The sequence below is a fragment of the Triplophysa rosa genome, linkage group LG23 (assembly GCF_024868665.1).
Source record: "Triplophysa rosa linkage group LG23, Trosa_1v2, whole genome shotgun sequence".
NCBI lineage: Eukaryota > Metazoa > Chordata > Actinopteri > Cypriniformes > Nemacheilidae > Triplophysa > Triplophysa rosa.
The window spans coordinates 9209219-9229221 of NC_079912.1; the positions used below are offsets into that span (position 1 = coordinate 9209219).

The following is a 20003-nucleotide window of genomic DNA, read 5'->3' on the forward strand; positions in this document are numbered from 1 at the left end:
CTGTGGTTTCCCGCTCGTAAGAAATGAAACGGTACGGTCATGACTAAGCCTTGGTTTATTGAAACGCTTCTACAAATTCACAGGTAGACAATTTCTCTCCAGCAAATAAACATGAGAAACATTATCTGAGATGATCCTTGAGAGCCTACGGTAAGAAGCTGCACCCTTAATGTAAGTGATATTAACCTCTGATGCTAAAGATGAAGCAAATGTTTTAAAAGCTGTAGGGAACAGCTAAGTCTAGACAATCTAGTCTTTAGGAAAGTTCTCCAGCATTGCACATGAATCGTCCTTTAATAGCTATTTTGTGCCACGTTTGTTCAAAAGTTAAGTGCGGTGTGGACGCGTCTCCTCTTGGGTTCCTGGACTTCTTGGCTTCCTGCGTCCTCCTCAATGAGCTCCATGAGGAGTCCTCGTAGCTGCTGTCTCACCGCCCGCCTACGGCCCGCGTCCTCCCCACCATCCACTTCTCCGCATTCTTGCACGGCTCTCTGTAGCTCCACCTGCAGGGGGAGCCCTGCTTTCTCACCGAGTAGCGTGGGAGAAAACCAAGACCTGAAGATCTTCTCACAGATCACCTGCAGAAAGAAAGGGACACGATAAAGAGCCATGACAGGTATCGAGCCCAAAGGGAAAGCATCGGTACGGATGAGGGAAGCGGCCATTAGCGCCATCCCGGTCTCGTTTCATCATGTCCGGAGCAATCATCGGCCGCGTTCGCTTTGCGTGCCGTTTGAAAGGGACTCGAGATGTGATGGTCTCCTCGACCCAATGGCCTTAACGATACAAAGCCCTTATTGTTCTGAATGGCAGGCCATACAATGGGAAGGTAGAGGTCACCATGGGTTGTGTTAAGTGATCGGGGATGGAGAGATGGGCTCTGTCTCAACCACCTGCGGTCCAGGGTTGGACTTGGTTTCATGAAGCTAGCTCGTCTGTTAGCTTGCTCTCCTTAAAGAGAGTTGGCATTGACAACAGGTGTTGACTACCAAAAAACGCAACTGACTGATGAAAGAGGTTGCGTGACTAGGACGAAGCATGGGACTGGGGATTTTTAAATTGGTGAAGACATTTCGTTTTTAAAACATGCTTTTTACATAACAGAAAGGCGCCTTTCGGAAAAACATAGTTATGGATTACAATTCCGATTAAATTATTCTGTCATATTTTATAGACAACATCAATTTTGTCTATATGTTTTTCTGATGTTTGGCAACGTTTTTATGATAGGGCTGCAAAGAATTTATTTTACTTTACGTATTATTGTACATATGAGCTTAATTTGTACTTGTATTTTATTTTTTTAATTTGCTAAAAGTGATTTTCATTCAGATTTTGTTCTCTATTTACCTGCGTAATTTTTTCTACTGCAGTGTTTATTGGAGTCTGATTGGAGTTGAAGATCAGTGATGGTCAACATAGCCTTATTCATTTTATTGATGATTTAAGTCAATGTACTGTAATGTTGATCACAATTTACATTTTATAGGCGTTTCATCTGAGGCACGCGCTTGGCCCAAAGTTAACTTCTGTTAACGTCTGTGTTTGGTTATAATATAACAATTAATTTTATATTTTACTTATTTTAATATGAATCTATATAAATATTTTATTGTATATTAATTGTATTAAATTAAATATATATATTTTATTATTTGCGAAGGTCTACCGGAAGTTTTTCTATTCTATTCTATTCTGATTTCCTCTGTACGGTGGAGCGAATAACAAGAAACCTTGGTGCAAACAACATTTTTAGACACTTTTCAGTGGCACAGTAGCACCCTGTTGCTGCTTACTGCACCGCACAACAATAAATAAACAACACATGTTTTTTGCTCTCTTTGTAAAAGCTCTAGCTTTTAAAAAATGTTTTTAGTTTAGCTAAGGGAGATGGTTTTGCCAGTTGCTTTTTGGAGAAATAACAATGAGCTTTAATTTGCGTTACTCGCTCGTTGCGTTCCTTCGGTTTGGTCAGTCCTGTTAACCCCCATTGTGTCTGAAAGCAGTAATGATGGTGCTATCTGATTACCATCAGCGTTATCATGAACTATTAACATTCCCTGCATTTTTCTTGCCAGTGTTTACAGCGGAAGAACGATTGTCTACTCTGGGCTGTTTTACCAGACTTTTCCAAAACAAAGTCATTTACTGTTCTCTAAACCAGCACATTAACGCAAACATAATTACTAACCACACAGTCCATACAATTATAAGGTGCTGGAATGTACAATCATTGCTGGAAGCAGTGACATAATTGTGGTGTAATTCACTGATAAAGAGATGCATTAACAAATGACAGTCACAGTAAGAAGTGGCTCACTCACCTGAAGGTTGCTGTTTTTGCGTTTCGAGCCACATCTGTTTTTACTCTTGTCACACTTGGAGAAACAGTCGAAGAAGTTGCAGTCGTTGTCACTGGTGCAGTTCTGCTCAAGTATGTCTCTCATTTTAGGCTCAAAAAAAGCCATGTCCACATCTATTGCCACCACCTGACCGATTACAAAATACATTCATATTAAACAATTTAAATGTATAATTGTATTTATGTGTAGGCTATATGTATATTTTTTAAGAACCTAATCTAAACAGTATCCATTCATTTTAAGGCGTAACATAACCATTACACATTTAAATGTGAAAATCTGAGTTTCAATCTCACCTCTATGAACTCTCTCTGAACTAATAATTCTCTCTTAAACTAATGAAACTCACCAAGCATTGACAAAGCTGTTTTAGGTTAGTACATGCTGAGCTCTTTGTTTCATTTGAATATTAATGAGACATTGTGCATTGCATAACAACTTGCGCACAGGGAGGTTCGGCAAAGATCTTTAAGAATGACATGCACATTGTCAAAAGGCTTTTTGAACATCTCCATTTGATAGATGGGTGTCAGAGCATCACACGCTGTATGAATAGAAGCTGTCTGATGACAGTTGCTGTTTACAGTAGCAAACATTACCCAGTTAAACCCGCAGAATGAGCAGTCTTTAATCTCAGTCTTGACGGCTTTACTGGAACACGACTGAATGTGTAATGCAAAGTATTAACTGTCTATAAATATTGATCTAAATTTAAATCATGTTTCATGACTTATGAGTAAACATTTTCAAAACTCAAGAATTTCAGCGTATAATTATTTTGTCCTCTGCCAAAATAATATTTTAATAAATGATGAATAAATATTTAATAATAATCTTTTTGTGTCCATGAGGTATTGTTAATATACTTATGAGGACTTAAAAATTGATGTACAATTGCTATATGCTATAAAACATATGTATGATATGATAATAACTTTTTGTTTGGATCTTGCACTTCGGAAATGCAGTTATGCTTTGTTTTACATTTATTTAAGGAAACTTTTTGATCACATGTCTATGCATTTAAACACTACTGTACAATCACAACGTACAATCACAAACCATAAGACAATGATTATTTGATCATGAATTTAATATAAATATAATGATACTAATTATTATAAACATAGGACTATTATTTGCATCCTTTATCTTTTTTATGTTGAATAAAATAATAATCACCATTTTAAAATGAAACATATCACTGCTGTCCTTCGGAAACCTCCATATTTTGTGATTTTAATTTCACAATGCCATAAATCATTATTATTACTCACACTTTAGGTTTGTCACTGGGTTTCGCAAATATCTAACCAATAAAAGTAATAAAAAGTGCTTGTCAACTTTGACAACACAGTATTTAATCATTTCAAAAGTACTGTGTTTCCATTTCCTGAAAAACAGTGAATACAAGGTACAAGGACAGCGACGATATTAAACGTGATAAATAACAACCTTATGGTCTAATCTAATACTGGTGTTTACTCACCGTCAGGTCCTTCCTGATAGCAAAGTTCTCTGGTTTGATATCGCAGAGATGTAAGCGATGGGCAAAGTCGTTCTCAAAATGCTCCACCATCTCTAAAAAGCTCAAGGCCACCCGGGGCACCATATCTCTTGCTGTTAACCTCCTCTCCCTTCCGCTCCATGGGCTCGGTGAAGGGTTGAGCGAAAGCTCCTCCAAAGAAAAGATATGTTGGTCCCACGCGTGTCCAGCAGCCAAGAACTCCACTGCGTAGAAGTGACCGCAGGAGCCCAGGATCTTGGCCACGTGATGGGTTAAATCTTGCAGTACCCGGAGGAAGGTATACTCCTCTTGTTGAAGGAGAGCCCAGAGCGAGGCCAGCTCAGCTCGCGAATAAGTCCGCTCTTTCTCCTTCAGTCTCTGGCCCCACAACCGGGGCAGTGTCAGGTTAGTTCCCGTCTCCAGGCCGAGAGAGTTCTTGATCTCCAGGGTGGCGTAGAAGATGACATCCAGGGGCGAGAGCTCTTCCTCGCCACCCGCTCCCCCTGCAGCGTCCTGATACTCAAGCAGAGCTAAAGCCTCGTAGGAGGAGAAGTTTTCCAGCTTGGATTTGAGAACGACAGGCACCCCACGCCAGTTGGCGGCCATGACCTTCTTGCCGTTCTCGTAATAAAGGCAGCGTTTGTATTCCACTTGATCGGCCACGCAGAGGTCTTCGCAGAGGTCGCCGGTCAGCACTCCCTGATGATAGTCATTACACTGAAACACAGACACATAACTCTACATCAGCTTGCTGAGGCGAACAACACTCTTACTATTGCTTACACAGTACTTACAGAAACAAACTTTAAACCTTAAAGTATAGGTTTGTGTTATGAAGATAATGCTCAAATACTGTAAAGGTTATCACTTATTCATGATGGATCAGTAAGAAGCTGAGAAGAAAGACTTTATTAAGCCATATTTTAGGGTTGCATGGGCAGAACATTCTTTCAACAAACTAACAACCACCTTAGCAAGTGTAAAAATGTGAAAAACATTGGGAGATATGATGCCTGCCCTGGGCAACCACTGGCATTGTGCTATTGTTTTGCAACGTCAAGCAGTATTTAACTTTTCTGAAGAAAAATAGATTTATTACTTTTGAAGATCACGTCAACCCAAGAATTATAAATTGCCGGGTCAAAATGTTCCCTTTTATCAAGGAAATGCAGAAAGGCTTCAAAAGGATTTAAAAAGAATAATGCACATTCATTTCACGTTTATCAAGGTTGAATTCTACAGACTCTTCTTTTTTTTTTTTTTTTGCGTTAAATACAATTTTTACATTTTGTATTCTATCATATTAACACATTATAGTCTACAATAATCATGTGCATTGATTTCTACTGTACATCCCCAGATTTCTTAAAAATAATGTATGTTTTATGATGCGTCTCTTCAGTGTGACTCGTTTCATTAGCTTTAAATTAATGCACAGTGTATTTAATGAATGCAATCTTAATTCAATCTCATATCACACTTATTGGATATATGCCTATGTCGAGATATGGTTCCAAAGCCACTGTCAGCATCTTTTAATTGCATACATAAATTCACAAATTGAATCCCAACAATGATCATTTTCTTAAAACAGTTCTGCTTTTTCTTGCTTTTCCCCCTCTTTTACCCTCTGCCATAAAAAACGAGCAAGTTATGAGTGGCCTCTGCAGTCTGCGCATATGTCAGTTTGGGGAGCCAAGGGCCCCGGGGTGATCTAGAGAGACTGCACCGCAAATCCTCCTCTGCCACCTTCCAAAGTAAACAGCTGTCATCTGCATTCAGTCCTGAGCTGGACCGGGCTGTTAATGGTCCTTTCTGCTCTTAGTGATATATTTTCCTTATCATTATCCATCATAATGGTTTATCGAATGGTCTTGCCAAAAAACATGTCCACTGTGTTTCAAAAAACAGCCCTAGCCATGACTTCTTGTATTCATAGTTCATAAAACCTAAAAATAACTTTAATGTATTCCTTCTTAACATCATACATTTGTGCTGATTAAACTTACTTGGCTGAAGATGGCAATGAAAACACTTGATTTTTATAGTTTTTAAAGTCAATGCGACAAATGCTTGCTTGTGCAAAAGCTGAAATCGTGTTTTGGAGTGGTTGCTTTCCCGAGTCAAAAGTTTTGTTTATTATTTGCCAGACATGAATAGCACACCTCTTCTAGACAAACTGGACGATTTGAAAAATAATGCAATGAGTTTAATACCTAAAGTCACAGCGGTCATTAACAATAATAAATCAGGGCTGTCAAGCGATTAATCGCGATTAATCGCATCCAGAATAAACATTTGTGTTTACATAATATATGTCTGTGTACTGTGCATATTCATTTTGTATTTATAAACACATACACATACAGTACATGTATATACAGTATATTTATGAAACATTTACATGTATTTATTTATATTTACCAATAATTTAAATGATATATAAATGTTTATATTTTTCTTAAATATATGCATGTATGTGTATGTTTTTATAAATACAAAACGATTATGCACATTACATACACGAACTTTTCTTCTGGATGCTATTAATCGCGATTAATCATTTGACAGCCCTATAATAAATCCCTAATTTTTCAACAACAAATCCCAATAAATCTAAACATATAAAAATAAAACAGTTTGACTGGAAACAGGACACATATTCTTGATTTTTAAAACAACCCACTGCCATATTTTAAATGTTAACATCATCAGAAATGTATAAGCATACTATCTTATTTGTTTCTTTGTGTTCTGCTCTGGCCACACTGAATAAGAAGTATGTGTTTCTGTCAGCATGACCGCTGGATTGCAAACACAGCAATGAATTACGACATACGACTGGAGCTTCCTCTGATCTGTGTTCCGTGTGTTCCGTGCCTCCACGCATTCATCTTCAAATCTCTAAACACATTGACTGCATTCTAATCACACAAACACAGAGACTGAGATTTAGGGCGGCCATTCATCCTGAATATGTCCAGACCTTGCGGTGGGAAAGTTTACATGCAAACAGGAGCTAAAAACAACTGTTGTCCCATCTGATGCAAGGCTGGAAAAATGTAGGGAATTAAAGTGGATGTGTGGAATTTGGCAGGAAAGCATAGAGTGTAAAAAAACATCGACCTGGACCAGATGCCCTGGTGTGACCACAAGATGCCTCTTTAGCCCACACAAACGCAGCGAGAGGCCCGTGAGAGGGTCTATGTTTAGCCCCCTGATAACAAACCTCTGATATTTACACTACCATATTCAGACAAGCTAACCAACTGGGAGTAGTTTGAGTCATTTGTATGAATAAATTTAGGCTTTAAGGATTTTAATAAATCTCTTAACCTAACATAGGCTAAATATTAAACTAATATATTATCTCTGTAAAAAATAACTTACTGTCACTTAAAAACATCTTCAATGGGTACTGAAGATGTGAAACGAGACAAGCCATATTTCTTTTATTCGAGCGTGTAAGGTAATGATAAGAGACCCTAGAGGACATCATCTTTTTCTGTTGCCCCTAGGCTGGATTGCCATCTGTGCTCGTGCTGGTGAGTGTCGGCATGTTAAGAATGTCTGCATCACTCCATCACTTTCACCAGAAACTCACTTAAACAACCCAGAAAGTTCAAAGAAGGCAGTTGTCTTCCATATGGTGTCTCATATGTCTTAGATAACTATATTTTCTTACTTTGTCTAACTGTCCCATAGTCATTTTTATGATCATATTGGTTCAATTTGCCTCTCAATCACACAGGTGTAGTGTATCCACAGGTGTGGCAATGTTACAGACAACTTTCTCTCTGTCTCATGAAGAAAAATATTAAAATATCACAATTCGAGTACTGTAAAAACAGCTGTTTAATAACCATACAAACAACCTAACAAACTTAAAATTATTTGCATGAAAAAATTATTTAATTATTTGTTTGCCTCTTGCTTTAAACAAATGCCTCATTTTATATTTTGTCATGCAATGCAATGCAATGACATTCAAACATTTTTTCACATCAGTTTAATGTCTTAATACAGTACTTTGTGTTTATTGTTTAAAAAATGGAAATTAATATCATCCTCGAAGATCCAAACCAAATGTTCCCAAGAGACCGTTTCATCAGACGTGTGCACCTGACCCCCAGGTAACTTCCAGTTTGTGTTTGGCTAGTGTCTAATAATATAACTGTTTTTTTATTTATGTTAATATTAATTTATGTTATTATTTTACTGTATAATAATTGTATTAAATAAACGATTTGTTGAATTTTGTTGTATGTCCATTTTATTAAATAAACAATTTGTTGAATGGGTCGTGCAGTTTGGGCGCATTTAAAGAAAGCGTATGGTACATTGAAATCTAGCGGTTGAGCTCGGTATCGCAGTCTAAATTCAAAATATTAGAGAGACAAGTTTAGTCAAGTAACGCTTCTTCTCGGGTTCTTTTGATTGTTATCAGAAATAATTTACAGGCACTCTATTGCTTGTGAATGTGTACCGGACGTTAAGTTGGGGTCACAAAAGAGCGCAGTAACGTTTGTTTATGTTGTTAAGATGAAACCGTCTATACCTGTATTTTTTTACCTATAGTGGGGTATTGATTTGGAAAACAGCTTATTCATCTTTTTTTTGGAAGTGGAAACGCAGAACGTTTTTATATATATAGACTATAATTTTATAGTCTGGAGCTGGCATCATCTGAAAGTCCTTGCAAGGGCCACTGTCATCTTTCCGCATTAATAAATTCCTATTTTGTATTTCCCAAAATTGTTGAAAACTTCAAATTGCCTTGATAATACAACACTTATAGCCGTGATTATAACCCTACAGACCATTTAGAAATAACAACTGTGGCATTACGAAACAAAAATCTATTGGAATATACTGGAAAATATAATACTCCATAAATCATGTCGATATATGAACCAAATACTTGAAAAGCGACAATTTCTTCTGGATCATTTAATATATTATAATATATTAGCAATGTAGGTTATTCTATATATTTTAAAATATATTTAAAATGATTTCATATATTAACAGTTAATATATAAAAAATATTTTCTTTGTGTAAAGTTGGTCCTGAAGCACTTCCTATGTCAGTTTTTCTAATTTCACATGAATGAAGTCTTGAAGACGTTTGTTTAACATTTTGCTTCAGTTGTACATGTACTGTTCATTGTATTTTGTCCAAACGTTGGTTAGTAAACAGAAAGAGGAAGTGCTTCATATACATCCTCCAAAATGTCTATAACAGTCACATTAAACGAGTAAGGTCCTCTGTAGTTTCATATTAATGATTAATAGAGAAGCAAGAAATCAGCTCCAAAACAATGAACGTTACATGAAAGTCTCTCAGGTTGGTGGGTCATGTCCACCTACCACATGGAGGACCATCTGTGCATAAGAATATAAGCATGAAATGAACCTGTGCAGAAGAGCACCATTATAAAGAGCAGTTATGTGCATTCTGTGAGGCCGTGCCAAGAATCCTGTTACATATAGGTCTCATTGAGCAGGTGACAGATGCCATGGCTGATTAAAAAAAGGTCTCGTGTAATTCAGACAATAATTGCCCAAAGGTTCTCAGCCACATGCTGGGAGAAACCATAAACAGTTAACTCTTATTTGTTTATTGCAGAGCTGAACCTCGTACAAAAGCTAACTGTTTGGCAGACTATCAGAATGTTTTACAGCTCATCAGCCGAGAAGTTGGATTTACTGTTTGGGAATTTGACTGATGGAAAACTTCCACAAATGCTTTCGATGCACAAAAAAGTTTTGCAGATTTAGATTCACATATTTAAGAACGTGTCTTTCATTATTATTACACTCATTACTGTCATATTAACATTAAATATTACTATTTCTTTTTTATGAGCATCTTTATCACAGTGTGTGTGGTCATAGCAGGAAGTGAAAGCTTTATTCCAGCAAGGATATTACTCACTTGATGATTTTCCAAAATAATATCTGACGTGATTTATGAGAACAACGCTATCACTGCAGTGTAATCCAATCCAGAGCACATGATAAACCAATCAAAATTCAATAAAGTTTGGCGTCCTGTATTTTATTCATTGTAAATTCATCACTGAGATCATTTTGGGTTCAATGCGAGAGGAGTTTTGCCTGTCGATGTAGAACAGGAAAGGCCTAAAACGTAGACACTTACACAATCATTTCATAAATCATTCTGAGGCCCGGTTTCACAGACACAGTTTAGCTTAAGTCTTAGTTAAATTAAGATCTTTATGTCGCTTTTATAAAAACGCCTTAGATGAACACATTACTGGTGTGCATCTTGAGACAAAACAATGGCACAGATATATTTTAAGATATTTCCGAGCAAGTTATATTGAGTTAAGACAAGGTCACACATTCATTTTAGTCTAGGACCAGCCTTAAGCCTGGTCTGTGAAACCGGGCCTGAATGGCATGCCAAAACAAGCAGATTATATATTTTGTCACTTGCGCTTTAAAATTCTGACCACACGCTGCTTGTAATGAGCTACAGGCTACAGGAAAAAAAATGTTCAGCTTCCAACTGTTTAGATACAGATATACTAACACAGTATTGAATACTGACACAAAATACTTAATAGAAATTCATGTGGTTATTACACTGTTTTTATCAACACAGCTGTTAAACCTGGTTCACAAATATTCACTAACTATTCCAGGAAATGTGGATTTGAATACGGCCCAACAATGACAGCATCCTTTAAGGTTTTGCCAAAATGATAAATACCATAGTTTGTATCTCCACCCAGTCATCATCAGTTCTGTCATTCCTTTGACTTGCAGCTGTTTGAAGTCAGACTAAAATTGTATGATTTTTAGATTTTACACACTTGAATCAAAACGGTCCTTTCATGTCAGTATATCATTGCTCAAAGAATTGCATTAGTGTTTGTTTATATACATGATTTGTATATGTCTTCTTTTAAATGTAGGCCTATATCTATAATATATATATATTACCATATATACTGTATACATACCATTTCAAAATTATTTTCAGTTTTTCGTAAGTTACTACACTGTATTTATAGGTATGTGTTTAAGTGCAATGATCATTTTTGTTTCATTCTGTGAACTAATATTTCTCCCAATTTTTTTTTTTTTAAATCTATTTACAGAAAAAGAAAACTAGAGAAACAACTGAAAATAAGATTTGGTAAGATTCTCAGACCTCAAATACTGCAAGGAAAAAACAAGTTTATATCCACTTTTAAGCAATACAACAGTAATATTTGTAAATGTCTTAGGGAAAGTTCAAAAATATATTTTTATGTGATAACCTGGATTTATATCAATTTTCATGTGTCTTGTCATGCTGTCAGTCTTTCACATCACTGTTGGATGCTTTTATATCACTCCTGAGGTTTGATTTTGTTAAAACTCAACAGACACTGGACTGAAATGGCCACAATACATCTAGAAATTATGATTAAATAAAAAATGCAATTATTACAAGGCTCTTTCATTTCAAATTGTTTTTAACTTATAACTTACATTTAACTTGTGTCTTTTGCAGAAACAGAAAGGAAACAGCTCTGAATCCACTAACGCCAGCAAATTAAGTTTCAGTAACGTCAATTGCCATGCAAAGAGTTTCCCACTAATTGTCCATTTTTTATGAGAAGAGGCCGGTAATTATCTCTCAGACCCTGTTTAAAGACCACCAGGAATGATTTTGCGGTTCACGATGTGGCAACAAACAAAATGTTCCTTCAGCACTCACTTGACATCATGTAATCCACAAGCTCAATAAGAGCTTTAGGTATCCCCTGAGGAGCAATGCATAATCCTTTAATAGAGGCCTGATAATGCCGCAACCCATAATTGACTGATGTAATCCTGCAGTATGAAAACTTTGTTTTATTTGCTGAAAAGTTTGGAACAACTATAACTGAGTTTCCGACAACTTTTCTTATTCCTTCTTTCCTTAGTTTTATTTTTTTCATTTTTAGCAGATCAATATTGTAAGAGTCTAAAAAGTAACATTTTCAACTTTTTCTTCTACATTTTAATCTACCTACCTACATATTCCACAATCCAAGCGAATCCAGACAAGTACTTTGCACTAGTAATTGGTTGCCTCTTGTTTTTCCTCAAGCAAGACAAGACAAGTTATTATACTAGTCTATTTAATAAAACAATAACTACTTTGTGTCTTACGATATGTGATATTATGTAACATGCACTCATCTATTCATACAACTGAATAAAATTCGAAATTAGCCTTACCACCCTCTGCAGAATCTGTTTGCTCTTGTCGTCGGTGCAGAAGTCGGAGAACATGTTTCTGTGAACGAACACCAGGCTGTTGAGGAACAGCCAGGAGACCAGCCAGACCAGAACGACAAGCAGCGCGCTCCTACGGCACACCTTCACCCCCAGCCACCTGAGGACGCAGCCCCCTCGGGCCGACCTCAGGGCCCCGCGCAGGGACCGCCGCATCTGGGACTCCTTTCCTCAGGAGTCTGCTGGAGCTGCGAGTCTTCCTCACCGTTTCTTCCCCGGACATCTGTGGTGGTCTTGTTGAGGATATCTGCCCTGTTGCTCTTCTCTGGGGTCCGTGTCTGCGATTAACCTCCTGCCTTCTTCTCGGGGGGTTTGCATGCCTGGTCGCGCCGTGCTGTTAAGCAGAGCGGCTTGCGGATCTCTGTCGCCCAGCTTCCTCTCCGCCTTCCTGCATTTGTTTTGTGAATGAAGGAGGCAGGCAGTGGTGTGTGAAGAAAGTCTCAGAGTCTGGCCCAGATTGCTTGAGTGTCTTTCAGTCTCATTTCAGCACTTCATTTCCCACAAGTTGTCCTTCGGTGACTCACCTTCTTCTGAGCGCTTTAGTGTTTCTCAGTCTTCTCCGATGTCTTGAATTCTGCCTTCCACCTACTCCACTTGTCTTTCTCTCTGCTTCTGGCTCTCAATTCCCCCTCTCTCTCTCTCTCTCTATACAACACTCCACCTTTTTTCCCTTCGCCTCCCGCCCCCTTCTTGAGCGCTTGCCTCCTCTGGGTCGCCTTCTTCTCTGTTTCCAAGGCAGCGAGGCCTTTCCTGCCGGCGCACAGACCTCTCTTGGGCTGCGGTGTTTTGTGAGCTCTGCCAAATCCGTTGCTTGTGCCAACCGCGGGAGACTCAGACACTCCACAGCCTTCAGCTCTCACTTAAAATCCTGTTTGCATTTTCAACCCCACCAAAATAAAACACTAATACACAAGCTGCCCTTTGGACCAGTATTACTGGTTATTTGATCTGGGACGGGTTCTCCCACGGTAATAATACCCAGGAATTTCATTTCCAGGATCAAGAAATGGAGAGAGTGGAGGGCTGAGCTAGCAAGTTGTGGTTGGAACTGCAGCAGCGGGAATCTCAGCGGGCGCTTTCCCGTCGATTGCTGGAGTCTGCAGGAACGGCCGCAGGTGCACAGAATCCCTAATCGCCGACTTTAGAAAAGAAAAAGCTTTGCAGCCAAGGACAAGAATAATTTATTCATTTAATGTGTTTTTCTTTAAAAGTCTCTACACGTTGGTGGGGAATGTCTCAGGCTGCTTTAATTGCCAATTAGATAGTCATAAAAATGTGCTCTGTGAGTTTTCAAACGTATTAATGCCATCATCAAATTGCAGATACTCTTGAGATTGTGCACTGTAAAATGCTGAATGAGCACATTGTTAAAATGGTTATGGATTTTAAACTTCTGGCAAACTTGATTGTGAGGGCATTTGTAAAGTGAAAATTCATCACAAATTGTTTTTGTGATTTAAAAAAAGTAGAATTGTGGATTTACTGATAATGGCATTACTGTAAAACCGCCTTTAAATACTAAATATTGCACTTATTTGTAACTTGAAATGTACTTGTTTATGTAATATATTTTATTTCATATATCATTTTTATCAGAATATTGCTTGAGCTGATGAGCTGATAAAAAATAAGAACATAAAACTTAAAATGTATAATGTTAAAGGTAACCAAAATCCCACGGTCAAAGTCTTTGATTTTTATAAGGTGTAATATTGCCATCTTGTGGTTGTCTGACACTGTTACATTTAAAAACATCACACGCAGGGGTATGTACAGTAGGAAATGTAAATGCTTTGCGACTGAGAGAATTTACTTTAATTTAGCTTTTATTTTTGCTGATGTAATTTATATCAATCGGTTATGGCACAGCTTTTGGTTTACTTTCAACTCAAATTTAAACCTTTATCATACTTTTAAGAGGGAATGTTTACTCCAAAGCATATTTTTCAAATTTCAGAAGCCGTTTCACTCGGATACACGTCACCATACGGAAAAAAGTCAATCGCAACTTCCGGTGCAACTTTCATGGTGACTTTAAGTTAATAACTAATAGCTAATAACTGAAGACCATTTAGACATAAAGTTTTAGCATAATCTTGTCATGTAAACACAATGTAGAACCATTTCCGTTCTAGTGTGATTTCAACTTTGAAAAGAGCTTTTTAACTTTTAGACAAGTATTTATATGACTTTAAAGGTAATTGTAGAAGTGTTAAACAAAAAAGATGATGATTATGGCTGCCGTTTTTGTCAATTCGGTTATTTATTGCAAACATCAATGCAACAATAATAAAATAATACACTGAAAAGAGAAATTTGATTGTATAAATTACAAGCTTTATTTGTCACCTCAGAATAGATACAAATACACAGCATGGAAAACAAACAAGTTGATATGGAAAATACATATTTTAAAGCCCAAAAGATTTTTATAACAATAAGCATTAATAAAGTGCACCTATTTACCAACACCTCTGGCATACATATATTGAATTATCTAAAGGGGTTAAAATCCATTTATTATTATTTTAATAATGTTTTTTATTTCCTACATTTCCCACTTACATTTCCCTTAACCAAACAAACACCTAGTGCAAATATTTCATTAACTTTTACTGCTGATGAAACTGATTGAATCAAATCTCATCTGATTTCAAACGCTGATAGTTGATCTTTGAAGTCCTAGATTTGTAGACCACCACTCCACACACCATGCCAACTACAGCGAGAAGACATCCGGCGACGAACATCAGATTCAGATTCAGGCTTGGGCTGGCGAACTCTGAAAGCCAAAAAGAAACAGTATCAGGTACACTTGTTCATTTCACACCTTACATACACCGGCGAGGTAAAAATGAGATGTACCAGTGAGAGGTGAACTCCTCCTGAGTCTCAGAGGACCCTGAGAGATGAAGTGACTTGCGGTCTGCATGGGAGCTTCTCTTTTGTGCACGTGAGAGGATGGAAGAGGTACGGAGCCATTGGTGCAGCCCTGAGCGCAGCGAGTGTAGGGGTTGTTGGCTTCACATATGATGATTGAACAGGTGATGAATACCTAAACGAAAAGACGAGAGGGAAATCAAAAGAGTAAAATCACAGTAACTCAGTCGTAAAGTACAATACGATACAGTTTTGTCTTTACCTGGTCAAACTGCCCAATGAACTTGAAAGCGTCCATACTGAACTTGACACTGGACTGATGACTGGAGAGGAACTTAACAGTGCTATCAACCTTGCATCTGAAAAACATAACAAAACAATCGTCAGATACAACAAAGCGGCTAGAATTGATGAATTTGAGTTAAACGATGTCTAGTCTTACCCATTTGCAATGATGGGGTAAGAGATGGGATAACTGGGATTATCGTAGGGTTTTGCTGAACAGGACTCCAGGAACAATTCTGTTTTTTTCACCAAATTGATGGGTGAAATCTGCATGTAGATGGTCTGTCCCACTTCGTACTCCAGTGGGTAAGAGTTTGGACTTTTTCTGGTGGTGAAACCAGATTCATAAAACTCGAACTGATAGCTGAATGTGCCGAAGCCCCTCTCTGTGATGTTGACGGCCGGCCTGTGAGCGTCAAATTTTGCCGTTATACTGCTCTGCTTATGGTACTTGCACATGACTTCGATTTCCACCTCGTGTCTCCTGGTTATGATATCTCTTGGATCATCATATGTGACAATTTCATTCTTGAAAATTAGATGTTCATCTGTCTCCTAGAATGAAATGATAAAGATGAAAGATGCAGACGTTCTATAGACACAAACGTAACTTTTTTTGTTCAAAGTGAGTCTTTCCTTACTTCCATCTGAGTCCCACAGGCGTTCAGGGAGAAATTGGCGAAAACATGGGTGTCATTTGAAGTAACGAGACAGGAAGGATCGTTGAGCCGCAGGTGATTGCCATGGATACCAGAAATATTGGCTCGTTCTACTGTCACGGACATTATATCCTTAGTGCATACTACATCAGCTTTTGGACCTAAACAATGGAAAAAAATCAGTATATAGATGTAACAGTCATTATTGAGCCCCATAGTTTCCAAACAAAAAAAAGAAAACATATAATGTTGTACAAACATTTCACTTTCATTGCTGCTTCTTATGTTGGCCAAAAAAGGTTGTATGGTCAGTTCAACAAAAATCATTTCTGTTTCACAAAAGGTTCTTTGTGGTGAAGAAATGTTTTTCAATTTGTAAAAAGGTAAGAAGGAGATGGTTCTTTGTGAAAAAAGGTTCTTCTATGGCATCGCTGTCAAGAACCTTTCAAGCACCTTTAGTTTTAAGAGCGTTCCCTAAACTACGCCCCTTGTGGCCAAAAATGGCAGTTAAGCAGAATCTTCTTCTTAAGAATGTTTTGTGAATCCAGACCCTGATCTCACAGGAATTCGTAACTGTTTTACGAAGCGGCTAATCTGTGTGAATTTGTATGATGTGAATCTTTCATTTAAAAATGTTTAATTACAGGAAAAATGCTATACTGAAGCCCCTCCCCTAACCGTCACTGGAGCGCATGTAAATGGTACTACAATGTATGAATAAGATTTTTGATTTTTGAAATCTGGTGATCAAATTTTAAAGAGATCTTTTTCAAAGGATATTTTAAAGAAAGCTGTAAATACCTGCACGACCAACCACAACAATGACACATCTCATCTCAGATTGGTATGTTCTGGACCTAAAATGTTAATGGATATAAATTAGCCTTGAATCTTTTTAAAGACATACTGTATTTTTCTCAGAGTAATTTGGCTGTACGAACGTACACATTCTGGGCAGCTTCTGCAATGAAGCAAAATGGGAAATGTTGGCCAAGGTTGTCTGCAGTTGGTGTCCAGTTGATCACATACTCTCCAGAGGTGGTGACCTCCTTTGTGCTGTTCAGAGGTCCACTAATGACCACATCAACGATACTAGAAAACCAAAAATACGGTTAAATTATGAAAAAATTAAGCTCCATTTATGTTCAACTACAAAGTACATTGGAAATGTTAAAGCGAACAGACTTTTTCATCATACCTTGTATAGATGGCAGTAGCCTTTATTCTGATCTCCAGCTCTTGGTTAACGCTAGCCGGCAGGTGTTCCCCGTGTGCAGGTGTTGGGTGGATGAATCGAGGCATATAATGACCCTCAACGCAAGAAGGTGCAGGAGCCTCCACTGTAACCACAATATAACCATAAACACAACATTGCAGAGGAATGTGGTAAATACATGACCAAATAAAGTTATATACTATACCTTCCAAAGAAAACTGGAGAGGGATTTTGCTCAATGGTTGAATGGAAGGATTGTTGGAAAAAGGCACTCTGAGCGCTGTGGAATTATTGGAATATCTCAAACTAATGTTCTTGGTAGGATAATCTTCCATGACGAGCTCGAATCCGTAAATGCCACGCGTTGAAGTGTTGCGATAGGACAGAGTGCAGGTATTCTATAAAGAAATGAAAAGTAAGCTTTATAGTTTTATACTCTGAGTAGCAAATCAACTGCCTTAATTCTGCTTTAGATCATATGTTGCAGAATACACTTGTTCATTCTCACCTCATCCAGAGTGAATCCCGTATGTTGGTTACACATTCCACATTCGTTTGCACTCAGAAGTCCATATCTGCATCGAACCTGATCTTTATCTGGATCACAGGACAGCAGGTTGTAGTTCCTGGGGCAGTTCTGAGGAACTCTAGAAACAGACCAAATGCACTCAATCTTGCAATGAGCTTGACATTGTTTTCATGGAGGTACATGAACGCTCTAAAAAATGATTGGTGTCAACCCAGGTGTGGTTCCGTTAGGTTAAATTAACCCAGAAAATGTTTATATTACATTTACAAAGCATTTGGCACATGCTTTTATCCAAAGCGATGTACATTGCATTGTACTATACATTTTTGTTTCTGACTGTGCAATCCCCTGGGATCAAACCCATGACCTTGGCGTTGTTAGCGCCATTCTCTAATCACTGAACAACAGCAGTTTACCCAAGAAAAAAAATTTGAACAACCAAATTCTGTCATCATTTACTCACTCGCTTGTCATTTCAAACATGTTTGACTTTCTTTCTTCGGCAGAAGACAAAAGAAGATATTTTGAAGAATGTTGGTAACCGAACAACATTGGATCCCATTGACTTCCATTGTATGAACACAAGACCAATGTAAGTCAATGGGTACCGCCGTTGTCTGGCTACCAACATTCTTCATAATATATTATTGTGTTCTGCAGAAGAAAGAAATTCACACAGGTTTGAAATGATGACAGAATTTTCATTTTTGTGTGAACTATGCCTTTAAGACATGTAACAATAACACTTGATAATTCAGTATGCAAAGATGGCATTACTGTAATATGTTTTAAATGCTCATCATCATCTAACCCTAAGGGAAACCCTTAGATTTCTTGAAAACTCTGAATAAAAAGAAACACTTCTTAAGGTCCTAAATGTCAACAAAGCAAAATCAATATTTTCAATTCTTCATATTTCAGATGTGATTCATGTGCTTTTACCTAACGATGGGTAGTGTGGTTGCGACTGGAGATCTGTTGGGCTGAGAGGTGTCAGATCTGACTCCGAGGTCGATGGTCGTGAGAAGTCTCCAGTTTCCACCTCCTGTGATTACGTTATAAATCCAACAGCAGCTATCTTTTCTGTTGATACACGCAGAAGTTTATTGTACATTTTTTCTTTTTTATGATTCATTTCTTGTGCTAAAGTCTTGTTGATCTGAATGTGTGAGCTTACCGTAGCTGAAACGGCAAGTTGCTGGTGAGGGTTCTTGTCATGACGGCCTCAGTTTGACACCAGGATCCACCATTGGGACTTGAATCTATACGACCGCTCGCATAACTGGTTTTAGTGCCGCAATTTCCAGACGAGCAGTACCAATCATCACTTTGATCACAGACGTGATAGGCCGCCTTAAAACGAATATCCACCTGTAATAATACAACATTTTTCAGTCAAATGGTTTTGCTTCGGGACCCAGATTTGACATTGAATAACAAGTGACGACACAGTACCGAATTTTTATAACAAAAAAGGTTATAAACAATCACTGAAATAACCATAAACTGGCCCAAAAGAACTTTTATTTGTTTATTTTTGATAATTCAATAGAAGTCCCATATAAATACAATAGGTGAATATGCACCATAATACAAAAAAGTTTGATTGACAGCCTATAAAATGATTTAAGAATAAAGGTTTTTTACATATTTGGAAATAAATAAATAAATAAGTGAATGAAACTGTTTTGCTTTCCTAACTTTGCACAATCCTATGGCAATTAAATATGATTATTTGTGACTTTAGCAAATGTTTTAATTGATAATTAAAGCTAAAATTCTCACCTTATAGCTACCATCACTGGTCTGTCTCCGGTTGAAGGTCATTGATCCTCCATAGAAGTGTGAAGCCATGGCTGTTGTGGCCAGAAGCAGCAGGGCCAAGAGATGAGTATAGACCGCCATGATGCTCAGAGCCTCTACTAAACTTATCTGACTCTCTAACGCTCTCTGACTTTCTTTTTAAAGGACCTGATTGAGGAAGTTATCATGGTCTGCACTCTGTCACTATAAATAATCCAGTAAGGGATAGGCATTTCATTGTACATCCTACTTATAAAGAATGATTGGCTTGACAATGTTGTTGACCCACTGTTTCTTTTCAACTGTCACATTCTGATTGAAGGTTCTGATTTATGTCAACATTTTTTCGTAAAAGCTTAAGTTTCGTAAAGCTTCCTTTAAAGAATTAGGCAAGAGGGTGTTGAAGTGGTTTTTCTGGTGTGACTTTACCATCAAACCGTCAGAAGGATGTAGGCTATGAAAG

The 20003-nt window shown here is 37.7% G+C and overlaps 2 protein-coding genes across 2 annotated transcripts; both read right to left on the reverse strand.

The window, feature by feature from the left end:
• Positions 1-36: 36 nt before the first annotated feature.
• dipk1c (divergent protein kinase domain 1C) lies at positions 37-13044 on the reverse strand. The gene is made up of 4 exons (XM_057323020.1): positions 12112-13044; positions 3853-4587; positions 2325-2489; positions 37-578 (listed from the first exon to the last, which is right to left on the reverse strand). The coding sequence occupies exons 1-4, from the start codon at positions 12322-12324 to the stop codon at positions 321-323; spliced, it is 1371 nt and encodes a 456-aa protein (XP_057179003.1). The 5' UTR covers positions 12325-13044; the 3' UTR covers positions 37-320.
• Positions 13045-14483: 1439 nt separating this feature from the next.
• LOC130547239 (uncharacterized) lies at positions 14484-19692 on the reverse strand. The gene is made up of 13 exons (XM_057323019.1): positions 19523-19692; positions 18915-19108; positions 18680-18820; positions 17717-17855; positions 17414-17606; positions 17191-17332; positions 16938-17084; positions 16794-16849; positions 15975-16153; positions 15491-15888; positions 15311-15407; positions 15034-15223; positions 14484-14950 (listed from the first exon to the last, which is right to left on the reverse strand). Exons 1-13 carry the CDS (start codon positions 19640-19642, stop codon positions 14805-14807), a joined length of 2142 nt encoding a protein of 713 aa, XP_057179002.1. The 5' UTR covers positions 19643-19692; the 3' UTR covers positions 14484-14804.
• Positions 19693-20003: the final 311 nt, after the last annotated feature.